Here is a 12,458-nt window from a genome sequence, read left to right on the forward strand (position 1 = left end):
CAAACATGCGGACGCTATATGTGGTTTAGCTACACTGGAGCTCAGAAGGGAGGGGGCATTTGGATTTGGGAGTGCAGAATTTGCTTAATTTTTTTGAGGGGCGAGGAGCCATTTCGCTTTTCCAGGGCCTTTGTGCTACCAGTAACATGGAAGCCCCCCATATTTCCATTAACAGATGACAGACCTGAGAGCGGAATTATTTTTTTTGTGGATTGAGTTGGAACTTTTATTAGGATCATTTTACATAACATTTCAGATCACAGTTATCCTGCGCTCTACTCTGACCACTTACATTGGGATTTCCATATAAATCTCTTAGTGACATGACAGATGAAACCTCCAAGGGATCCATTCACTATAATGAGGCAGCAGAGTTAGGCCGGCGTCACACTTGCGAGTTTTACGGACGTAAGAGCGCAGAAACTACGTCCGTAAAACTCGCAAAAAATACGGCACAATTATTCTCTATGCCCCTGCTCCTATCTGCCGTATTTTACTGATCAGTATTATACGGCTTTCTACGGCCGTAGAAAATCGCAGCATGCTGCGTTTGTCACCGTATTACACAAATAAAACGTCAATGAAAGTCTATGGAAGCCCCAAAAATACGGATTACACACGGACCAGCAGTGTGACTTGCGAGAAATACGCAGCGGTGTTAGCGAGAAAATCCGGTAATTCATTGCGGTGTACAGTAAAATCACACTGACAGCTTACAGTAGAATAGGTATAATAAATGTGTACACATAGAATAGATATATATATATATATGTCAGTGAGACACATATATGTATGTATATTAATATTTTTTCCAGCGCTAGACAGCTTTAAAGCCGGTAATTCAATTACCGGCTTTTGCTTTCTCCTTCCTAAAACCCGACATGATATGAGACCTGGTTTACATACAGTAAACCATCTCATATCCCCATTTTTTTTTGCATATTCCACACTACTAATGTTAGTAGTGTGTCTATGCAAAATTTGGCCATTCTAGCTATTAAAATAAAGGGTTAAATGGCGGAAAAAATTGGCGTGGGCTCCCGCACAATTTTCTCCGCCAGAGTAGTAAAGCCAGTGACTGAGGGCAGATATTAATAACCTGGAGAGGGTCCATGGTTATTGCCCCCCCCCTGGCTAAAAACATCTGCCCCCCAGCCACCCCAGAAAAGGCACATCTGGAAGATGCGCCTATTCTGGCACTTGGCCACTCTCTTCCCATTCCCGTGTAGCGGTGGGATATGGGGTAATGAAGGGTTAATGCCACCTTGCTATTGTAAGGTGACATTAAGCCAAATTAATAATGAAGAGGCGTCAATTATGACACCTATCCATTATTAATCCAATACTAGTAAAGGGTTAAAAAAAAACACACACACATTATTAAAAATTAATTTATTGAAAAAATCACAAAGGTTGTTGTATTAATTTATTCTACTCTCAATCCACTCACTGAAGACCCTCGATCTGTAAATAAAAAAAAAAAATAAACCAACAATATACATACCTTCCGAGGATCTGGCACGTCTAACGATGTAGATCCATCTGAAGGGGTTAAAATATTTTGCAGACACGAGCTCCGCTAATGCAGGATGCTCATTTCTGCAAAATCCCGGCGAATGAAGCTAAATATAGGTCAATGATCTACATTTAGCTTCATTTGCGGTGAGGCGCCCTCTGCTGGCTGTTCCTAGATCGTGGGAACTTTCCTAGAAAGCTCCCTTGCTCGAGTTCATATGAGGACAGCCAGCAGAGGGCGCCCTCTTATGATCTCGAGCCTGGGAGCTTTCTAGGAAAGTTCCCACGATCTAGGAACAGCCAGCAGAGGGCGCCTCACCGCAAATGAAGCTAAATATAGATCATTGACCTATATTTAGCTTCATTCGCCGGGGTTTTGCAGAAATGAGCATCCTGCATTAGCGGAGCTCGTGTCTGCAAAATATTTTAACCCCTTCAGATGGATCTACATCGTTGGACGTGCCAGATCCTCGAAAGGTATGTATATTGTTGGTTTATTTATTTTTTTTATTTACAGATCGAGGGTCTTCAGTGAGTGGATTGAGAGTAGAATAAATTAATACAACAACCTTTGTGATTTTTTCAATAAATTAATTTTTAATAATGTGTGTGTGTTTTTTTTAACCCTTTACTAGTATTGGATTAATAATGGATAGGTGTCATAATTGACGCCTCTCCATTATTAATTTGGCTTAATGTCACCTTACAATAGCAAGGTGGCATTAACCCTTCATTACCCCATATCCCACCACTACACGGGAATGGGAAGAGAGTGGCCAAGTGCCAGAATAGGCGCATCTTCCAGATGTGCCTTTTCTGGGGTGGCTGGGGGCAGGTGTTTTTAGCCAGGGGGGGGCCAATAACCATGGACCCTCTCCAGGCTATTAATATCTGCCCTCAGTCACTGGCTTTACTACTCTGGTGGAGAAAATTGTGCGGGAGCCCACGCCAATTTTTTCCGCCATTTAACCCCTTAATTTACTAGCTAGAATGGCCAAATTTTGCATAGACACACTACTAACATTAGTAGTGTGGAATATGCAAAAAAAAATGGGGATATGAGATGGTTTACTGTATGTAAACCAGGTCTCATATCATGTCGGGTTTTAGGAAGGAGAAAGCAAAAGCCGGTAATTGAATTACCGGCTTTCTGCTATCTCGCGCTGTATGAAGTAATAATATATATACATATATGTGTCTCCCTGACATATATATATATAGAGAGAGAGAGAGAGAGAGAGAGAGAGAGACAGTATATATGTTTTTTTTTTTAACACATGGATCCCTTGTATAGCCGTATGTCGGTTTTGCAAGCCTGCGATAAAAACACGCATTACGGCTGCCATACGGATTACATACGGAGGATGCTATGCGCAAAAAACGGTGACACACCCTGCCTACGGAGGAGCTACGGACCACTATTTTGGGGACTTTTCAGCATATTACGGCCGTAATATACGGACCGTATTGTTTTACGCTGTGTGTGACGCCGGCCTTACTCTGGACTCCGTCTGGCCTCTGTTCAGCATGCACAAAACTGTGGCCGACAGCACTTTTATGCAATTCTAAAAAGATGGACACTGCCGGATCTTACTGTAGGTTCTATGGCGTCTGCAGTGCCTCCATTTGCCTTATTATAGGGAATCTTCCACTGGGGATTCTGTCCGAATCTTGTATTTCAAAGATTTACATGGAAACCCCAGTGTAAGCGCTGAGCGCAGAGCATATCCATGCGTCCCAGGTCAATAAGGCTCAAGTCACAGGGACATATGAATACATCTCAGGTGGGAAAGGGGTTAATGAGGACCTGTCGCCAGGTCAAAAGTGGCTAGTTGTTGCGCTTATTTTATTCCCAATGCTCCACTGAATGTTCATTTTCTGTTTTTTTTTTCTGCCATACAGTTTCAGAGATATGGGCCTTTTTATTTCATGTTAATTTTGATGGTCTTTACAAAGGGGGCATGGCTCATAGGAATATCTGGGGGCATGTCTTTAGGTGGCACTACATGATTACACTGTGAGCACCACCTCCTTGCTAGAGACCATATAAATTAGCACTGAATAAAAAAACAATAACTTTGGAACAATATGACGGATTTTAAAGCAAAAAAGATAATAATAAAGAAATATATAACAAGATCAAAAACTGTCCAGTTATGACCTAGTGACGGGTCTTTATTAAATATTGAATGCTAGTGTGTGACTCTTCATATGTAAGATTTCAGCTCAAGCACTACTGTCTATTTCTGTTGTACCGCTTTTGCATATGTCACTATAAGGCCTCATTCTGTGTTGCATTCACGTGGTGTATCAACTTTTTTAATGGATATAACACATATCAATTATAATCTATGGTGCTATAGTGTCCATGCAAACTACACGGAGTTAGAGACACGTCTCTTTTTTACCATTTTCATGGATGAAAAGGGCCAATACAAGTCTATGGGTCCATGAAAAACAAGTGCAGCACACGGATGGCAAGTCTGATCCTTGCTTTCTAAATGATTAACGTTATAAATGGTCTTGGGCTTCTAGAGAGATTTAGTGACATACGTAAATCATGCTTGCACAGTTAAATCTCTTGCACAATTTATCCCAAAGAATGCAGGATTCTAATTTTCTCAAGATCTCAGCTGGAACCACTGAGTGTCACTGTTTCCTTCTGTATTTTTTCCATGACCTACATTATAAAGGCAAGTTGTCACCCAGCAGACCTTGAGGGCTGCTTATGAAGACTGATTGTACAACCTACAAAGTCTAAACGTCCCTTTGTGTTCTAATTGTTCTTCTTTTGGTCAAGTGCTCCCAGTTATTCTTCAAAGTGCAGGGAAGTTATATTTGTAGGGTCACAGAACAGAGCAAAAACTATTTAGATGATCCTGATGAGTCGTGAGCATTTCTTGCTAAGCACACATTGGGTCCATTCACCCAGCTACGTAGTGAATATTGTGAATTTTATTTTGTAAGGAAGAATTATTCAATTGTGATAGGAGAACAGAAAAAGTAAATTCGACTGAAAATAGTCATATTGGCAGAAGAAGGCCACTAAATCCAGTAACCTCTTCCATGCTAAGCTGTACTTCACCTGGAATAAATGGTAAATTTGATGCCTTAGATTTATTACTAAATAATATATCCATGGCAAAGTGATAGCTCCATTGGCACAGTGAACCCACAGCACAATTTCGCCAATCCCTATAGGTACACCCATGCGGTAACGACACTTATGCAATAATTTTAAGATGACCCTTTAAAAGCAGAATTCCATAACTCTATCACACACTGCCTGCTAGTGTATGGTTATGCTTGTATGCAATAGTGTCAACCATGTGCAGCCTTGGGATTATGTGTAATAAAACATGAAAATCATGGTGATTAAAGTAATTATTTAAAGTAATATCTTTGTCTTTACTGTATGTCAGTCACGGATATGACAAACTGGTATATATGCTGGAAACGACTATATTTCCAGTAAGAGTCAATTTTGGTGTGTGAAAAATCACTGGAATAATCCTGTTATTCTGCAAGACTCCAAGGTCCATCCATCATCATAACCATTACTCGTTGTACTGTCAATGTCATGTTGCCACACTTCTCCTTGGTCCTTTAGTTAGGGCAAGGGCACAACAGAACATAACATTTCACATCATAAACTATTTGCTTGGTGCCCGTCTTATCTAAATTATGACTTCTATCATCTTAACCATTTACATCACAAGTGAAAGTAAAACGCTGCCTATCCCTTCTTGGATTTCATGCGTGGTTTAGGATTATGCTTCCTTCTTGGAAGTTATATGAAAGAAAGGACTAGGATATTTCTTTTAATTAGAAATTTTTCATTTTTTTTAAATTAGGTGTTGGTCTATTGTGCACCACCTTTTGGATGACCAATGTATCTGGTCACTGTCCATACTTGAAATAGAAAATGGATCTGAAGCCAGAGGTCTAGATCAAATCAGCTAACATAAATAACCTCTAAAAATACATTTTATTAATATTACATTAAAATAAGGGATATTCCCAAACAGACACAACATTAAATGATGTGTAAATAAATCAAATAGAAAAGAGATACTAACAGCACCCTAGTGAAGTACCTGTTCTATATTCCTGACTGTCAGCGGAGGTTGGCACCATATGTCCCATGTCTGTGGCGCCCCCGCTCCTCGGTGGATCCCTAATGTCCCTATTCTGCCCTACATAAGAAATAAAAGACAGGAAATGAGATAGACGAGAAGGTAATGACTCCTATAACCCCAAAGTGGACTGCAAATTCACAGTCAATGTTATGGATTGGTGTCTTATTATTGGGTACCACCAAACCACTGACAATTAATCAATGAGGCATGATAGACACTTATATAGAAGCTGTGTCAAAGCATTCAAAATATACTCACCCGCAGTGACCCATAAGGGTTTCAACAGTTGGGGAAGGGTCTAATTGTCTCATATAAAGTCAAATCTGGATGTTTGACCATCTTGCCCTGATATTACCTATTAGGCTGGCTCGTGCCTGGCTGCGGAGGTTGGCACCCTAAAATATAGGCGACATGGCACCCCCGCTCAATGTAGGCTATCCCTCATTATCCTAGTCAGCCCTCATCACAGTATCTATTAGATACCAGGTCAATGGCCATGCCAGGAGCATACCCTATTGTCAAAAAAGGTCAACTACTACAGATGTATATATTGTCCCACCACTGACCACACTTAATCTGATATATTCATGTGTTGGTTAGGGTATGTATACCCAACAGACACATCAACAATTAGATATCTTGACAATTCTCAGGGGGAATACATAGACAAATAAGTAGACAGGGTAACAAGTGAACCAAAAGAGATCATTAAGATGACACTCATCCAGATTGTAGATAGTTGGTAATTGATGAGGGTAGATTAGACTACCTCTACGCGTTTCACTTTTTTGCTCATCAGGAGGCTTTGCTAAGGATGTCAGGTCATGTTGATGTTTGATGTCTGATGCCAGGCAGGAGCCAGCCTAATAGGTAATACCAGGGCAAGATGGTCAAACCATCCAGATTTTACTTTATTTGAGACAATTAGACACTTCCCCAGCTGGTAGGTATATTTTCAATGGTTTGACACAGAATCTACAGTATATAAGTGTCTATCACCCCTCTTTGATTAATTGTCAGTGGTTAGGTGGTCACTAGTGATGAGCGAGTACATTCGTTGCTCGAGATTTCCCGAGCATGCTCAGGTGTCCTCCGAGTATTTTTTAGTGCTCAGAGATTTACTGTAGTTTTCTTCGCTGCAGCTGAATGATTTACATCTGTCCCCACATGTAATCAAGCTTACTAACAAATGTAAATCATTCAGCTGCGGCGAAGAAAACTAAATCTCCGAGCACTAAAAAATACTCGGGCAACGAGTATATTCGCTCATCACTAGTGGTCACCAATAATAAGACACCAATCCCTAAGGTCGACTGTAATTTTGCAGTCCATTTTGGGGTTATAGGAGTCAGTACCTGCTCGTCTATCTCGTTTCCTGCCTTTTTCTTTTTATGTAGGGCGAAATAGGGACATCCGCTGAGGAGCGGGGGTGCCACTGGCGTGGGATTTAGGGTGTCAACCTCTACTGACAGGCAGGAATATAGAACAGGTAGTTCACTAGGGTGCTTTTAGTATCTCTTTTTCTATTTGGTTTATTTACACGGTATTTAATGTTGTGTCTGTTGGTGAATATCCCTTATTTTAATGTAATACTAATAAAAGGTATTTTTTAGAAGTTATTTATGTTACCTCACAGTCCATGCTTGTAGAGTCCATACATTGTATGGTACAGTCTACTCAGACAAAGTCATAGACATTAGCATTCCACCACTGTATTTAATAGAGGCTCGGTATTATCAATGCGCTAGATCTACTGAATGATAGGAACACCTGAAGAAGTCAATAAATTGACATATGAGACTTATTATTCCTCCTGCACAATCTATATATATAATTGCCTAAGGGTTTTTCCGTCTGTCTGTCTGTCCTGGAAATCCCGGCTCTCTGATTGGTCGAGGCCGCCAGGACTCGACCAATCAGAGACCAGCACAGCATCGACGTAGAAATCCCGCGTCTCTGATTGGTCGAGGCCGCCAGGCCTCGACCAATCAGCAACGGGCACAGCAACGATGATGTCATAAAGGACGTAGACATCCCGCGTCTGATTGGTCGAGGCCGCCAGGCCTCGACCAATCAGCAACGGGCACAGCGACGATGATGTCATAATGGTTGCCATGGCGACGATGATGTCATAAAGGTTGCCTCGATCAATCAGCGACGGACACAGTCTGCCGCGAATTCTGGAATCATCATTGTCCATATATTACAGGGACATGCATATTCTAGAATACCCGATGCGTTAGAATCGGGCCACAGTCTAGTCTGATATAATCATCACTGAATGGACACAGTCAGACAAGTATACTTGATTGATTTTGTAGTATCTTGATATACTGTACTAGATGGTGGCCCAATTCTAACGCATCGGGTATTCTAGAATGCACAGCCACGTAGTTTATAACTCAGCCCACATAGCATATAGCACAATCAGGTAGTATATAGCATAGCCACATAGTATATAGCACAGCCACGTAGTATGTAGCACAGCCCACGTAGTATATAACACACCCCACGTAGTATATAGCACAGCCATGTAGTATACAACGCAGCCCACGTAGTATATAGCACAACCACGTAGTATATAACACACCCCACATAGTATATAGCATAGCCACGTAGTATATAACACACCCCACGTAGTATATAGCATAGTCCCGTAGTATATTGCACAGGCACGTAGTATATAGCACAGCCCACGTAGTATATAACACAGGCCACCTAGTATATAACACAGCTCATGTAGTATATAGCACAGCCCACGTAGTATATAACACAGCCCACGTAGTATATAACACAGCCCACGTATTATATAGCAAGGTGGGCACCATTTCCCTGTTAAAAAAGCAATTAAAATAAAAAATAGTTATATACTCACCTTCCGTCGGCCCACGGATCCAGCCGAGGCCTTTACCGGTGCTCCTCATGCTCCGGTCCCAAGAATGCATTGCGGCAATGAGTCAAGATCATGTAGCGGTCTCGCCACATCATCATCTTGCGAGACCGCTATGTGATCTCCAGTCAGTGCCGCAAACCATTCTTGGGACCTGAGCACGAGGAGCAGGAAAGGGTGCCGCGGACGCCGGAAAGTGAGAATATAATGGGTTATTTTTATTATTATTTTTAACATTCTATGTTTTTACTATTGATGCTGCATAGGCAGCATCAATAATAAAAAGTAAAGTCGTGTTCAAATCCCGCCCCAATCTCGCTGATTGGTCGCGGCCGGCCGGGACCAATCAGCGACCCAGCATTTCCGTTACGGAAGTTGCAGACAGACAGACAAACAGACAGAAGTACCCCTTAAGCAATTATATATATAGATAATAGCCACACATGTCAAAAAGACACCATTCTGCATCAGCATGGAGATTTTTCAGGAATATATGAGTTACGTGATATCTATATATTTCTACCTTTTTTCTATTATGATGATTCCAACATTGTTCCTTTTGCTATTTTTAGGCTATTACTATTATGTAGCATATACTGTTAGGTTAGTAATAACTTAATAACCTAGTGGACAGAAAGGAAAAATATATATTTTCTTTCAAGGAAGCAAAAAAAAATGTAATAGGTGTTGACTATAAAACCTAAATATAACATAAAATATGTTAGTATACTATTCTGAAGTACCGAACTTTATAAAAGTGTATTTGTCGCACATGGAGAATATGCTAATTACGATAGTTTTTTAGGTCTGGGGAAGAATGGCGATGCCAAAGACTGATACTGAATCGCGAGGTCCTCTCTGTAGCAGGGATGAATCGTTTTTTGCCTCTCCTGGACAATGTTGGACAGGACTTTGTTCGTAGAGTTTACACTCAGGTGGAAAGAGGTGGTCGGGGAAAATGGACAGCTGATCTGACCAATGAGCTCTTTCGGTTTGCTTTGGAGTGTAAGTACTAAGTACAAGAACAATACTGTGTTCTCCATATACAGTTAGGGCCAGAAATATTTGGACAGTGACACAAGTTTTGTTATTTTAGCTGTTTACAAAAACATGTTCAGAAATACAATTATATATATAATATGGGCTGAAAGTGCACACTCCCAGCTGCAATATGATAGTTTCCACATCCAAATCGGAGAAAGGGTTTAGGAATCATAGCTCTGTAATGCATAGCGTCCTCTTTTTCAAGGGACCAAAAGTAATTGGACAATGGACTCTAAGGGCTGCAATTAACTCTGAAGGCGTCTCCCTCGTTAACCTGTAATCAATGAAGTAGTTAAAAGGTCAGGGGTGGATTCCAGGTGTGTGGTTTTGCATTTGGAAGCTGTTGCTGTGAGCAGACAACATGCGGTCAAAGGAACTCTCAATTGAGGTGAAGCAGAACATCCTGAGGCTGAAAAAAAAGAAAAAATCCATCAGAGAGATAGCAGACATGCTTGGAGTAGCAAAATCAACAGTTGGGTACATTCTGAGAAAAAAGGAATTGACTGGTGAGCTTGGGAACTCAAAAAGGCCTGGGTGTCCACGGATGACAACAGTGGTGGATGATCGCCGCATACTTAATTTGGTGAAGAAGAACCCGTTCACAACATCAACTGAAGTCCAGAACACTCTCAGTGAAGTAGGTGTATCTGTCTCTAAGTCAACAGTAAAGAGAAGACTCCATGACAGTAAATACAAAGGGTTCACATCTAGATGCAAACCATTCATCAATACCAAAAATAGACAGGCCAGAGTTAAATTTGCAGAAAAACACCTCAAGAAGCCAGCTCAGTTCTGGAAAAGTATTCTATGGACAGATGAGACAAAGATCAACCTGTACCAGAATGATGGGAAGAAAAAAGTTTGGAGAAGAAAGGGAACGGCACATGATCCAAGGCACACCACATCCTCTGTAAAACATGGTGGAGGCAACGTGATGGCATGGGCATGCATGGCTTTCAATGGCACTGGGTCACTTGTGTTTATTGATGACATAAGAGCAGACAAGAGTAGCCGGATGAATTCTGAAGTGTACCGGGATATACTTTCAGCCCAGATTCAGCCAAATGCTGCAAAGTTGATTGGACGGCGCTTCATAGTACGGATGGACAATGACCCCAAGCATACAGCCAAAGCTACCCAGGAGTTCATGAGTGCCAAAAAGTGGAACATTCTGCAATGGCCAAGTCAATCTCCAGATCTAAACCCAATTGAGCATGCATTTCACTTGCTCAAATCCAGACTTAAGACGGAAAGACCCACAAACAAGCAAGACCTGAAGGCTGCGGCTGTAAAGGCCTGGCAAAGCATTAAGAAGGAGGAAACCCAGCGTTTGGTGATGTCCATGGGTTCCAGACTTAAGGCAGTGATTGCCTCCAAAGGATTTGCAACAAAATATTGAAAATAAAAATATTTTTTTTGGGTTATGTTTATTTGTCCAATTACTTTTGACCTCCTAAAATGTGGAGTGTTTGTAAAGAAATGTGTACAATTCCTACATTTTCTATCAGATATTTTTGTTCAACCCTTCAAATTAAATGTTACAATCTGCACTTAAATTCTGTTGTAGAGGTTTCATTTCAAATCCAATGTGGTGGCATGCAGAGCCCAACTCGCGAAAATTGTGTCACTGTCCAAATATTTCTGGCCCTAACTGTACATCTCATTAACCCTTTGAGTACTCAACTGGACTTGGCCTTTTTAATGCATTGACAATTTATGCTCACACAGAGGTAGGAAATGACTTTTCATACAACTCTATTAAAGGTGACATTTTTCTGCCTATATTATTTTGGTGTATTGGTGACCATCCAACAAATTAGCACTTTAAAAAATGCAAAAAAAAAAAGAGAAAATAAGACTATAAGAGAAGATAACTACGGAAAAAGTTTCCAGCATTTTGTAAATGGTCATATGAAACAGATGTTATAGTTTGACATGTTTTTTCCTTAGTAAGTAATAGAAACAATGTGATTTATGTACAAATAAAATGACCACACTTTTAAAGTGTCCTTTTATTCAAAGCCAAAATAAAATCATGATCTTGTTGCTCTTATATCCCATCTTGTTAAAACAATTAGTTAAAGCTGTTTTCAGCCTATATATCCATCCAATTATATCAAGAAATGTTCTGAATTCTCTTGTACTGTAAATTGACCACAGCTATTTTTCAGTGAGCAGTTCTTCATCACCATTCCTCCAGCACAATAGGTGCTTGAACCTCATTTCCTTCTTTCCCAGCATGTATCAATCCTGTTTTTGTCTAATGGCTTGCCTGTCTGAAACCCGGTCCTCTCTTATGCATATGTTCTGTTTGACATTCATACTCATTCATATATGTCTCTTTAAGACCATGTTCACGTTCAGCGTTTGGTCAATATTTCTCATCAGTATTTTGTAAGCCCAAATCAGGAGTGGGTGTTAAATACAGAAGTGGTGATGTGTTTAGATTACATTTTTCCTCTGATTGTGCAAATAAGCTGAGGAGAAAAAATATCACAAGGATAGGGTCTTATCTGGTTCATAAATATCAGAAATTGTATCGATATATGCTGACCCGATCCAGGGTTGAAAGGCTGCTGCGGATCAACGGGGGTGGTTTCACCAGAAGAGCAAAGAGAACATAGAATATTTGTGGTCCATATCTGCACTGCCAGCTTGTGAAGAAACGTCAGATGCCATAAGTATTATAAAATAAAAATATTTCCTGAAGAAGAAGTGGGTTATGCTTTGAAACTCGTAGAAAAATAAAATAAACCATTATTTTATAATACTTCTGGAATCCCACGTTTCTTCACAGGCTGGCAGAGCGGATATGGACCAAAAACGTTCCATGTTTTATTTCCTCTGATTGTTCCACTCCTGGTTTTGGC

At 40.5% G+C, this 12,458-nt stretch overlaps 1 protein-coding gene across 1 annotated transcript in view; it reads left to right on the forward strand.

The window, feature by feature from the left end:
- CYP11A1 (cytochrome P450 family 11 subfamily A member 1) overlaps positions 1 to 12,458 on the forward strand; it is a 91,984-nt gene that overhangs the window by 25,366 nt on the left and 54,160 nt on the right. The window contains exon 3 of the mRNA XM_069765643.1: positions 9,350 to 9,549. Coding sequence (XP_069621744.1) covers positions 9,350 to 9,549 — 200 coding nt within the window. The remainder of the gene's footprint in view (positions 1 to 9,349; positions 9,550 to 12,458) is intronic.

This window comes from Ranitomeya imitator, chromosome 4 (genome assembly GCF_032444005.1).
Source record: "Ranitomeya imitator isolate aRanImi1 chromosome 4, aRanImi1.pri, whole genome shotgun sequence".
Lineage (NCBI taxonomy): Eukaryota > Metazoa > Chordata > Amphibia > Anura > Dendrobatidae > Ranitomeya > Ranitomeya imitator.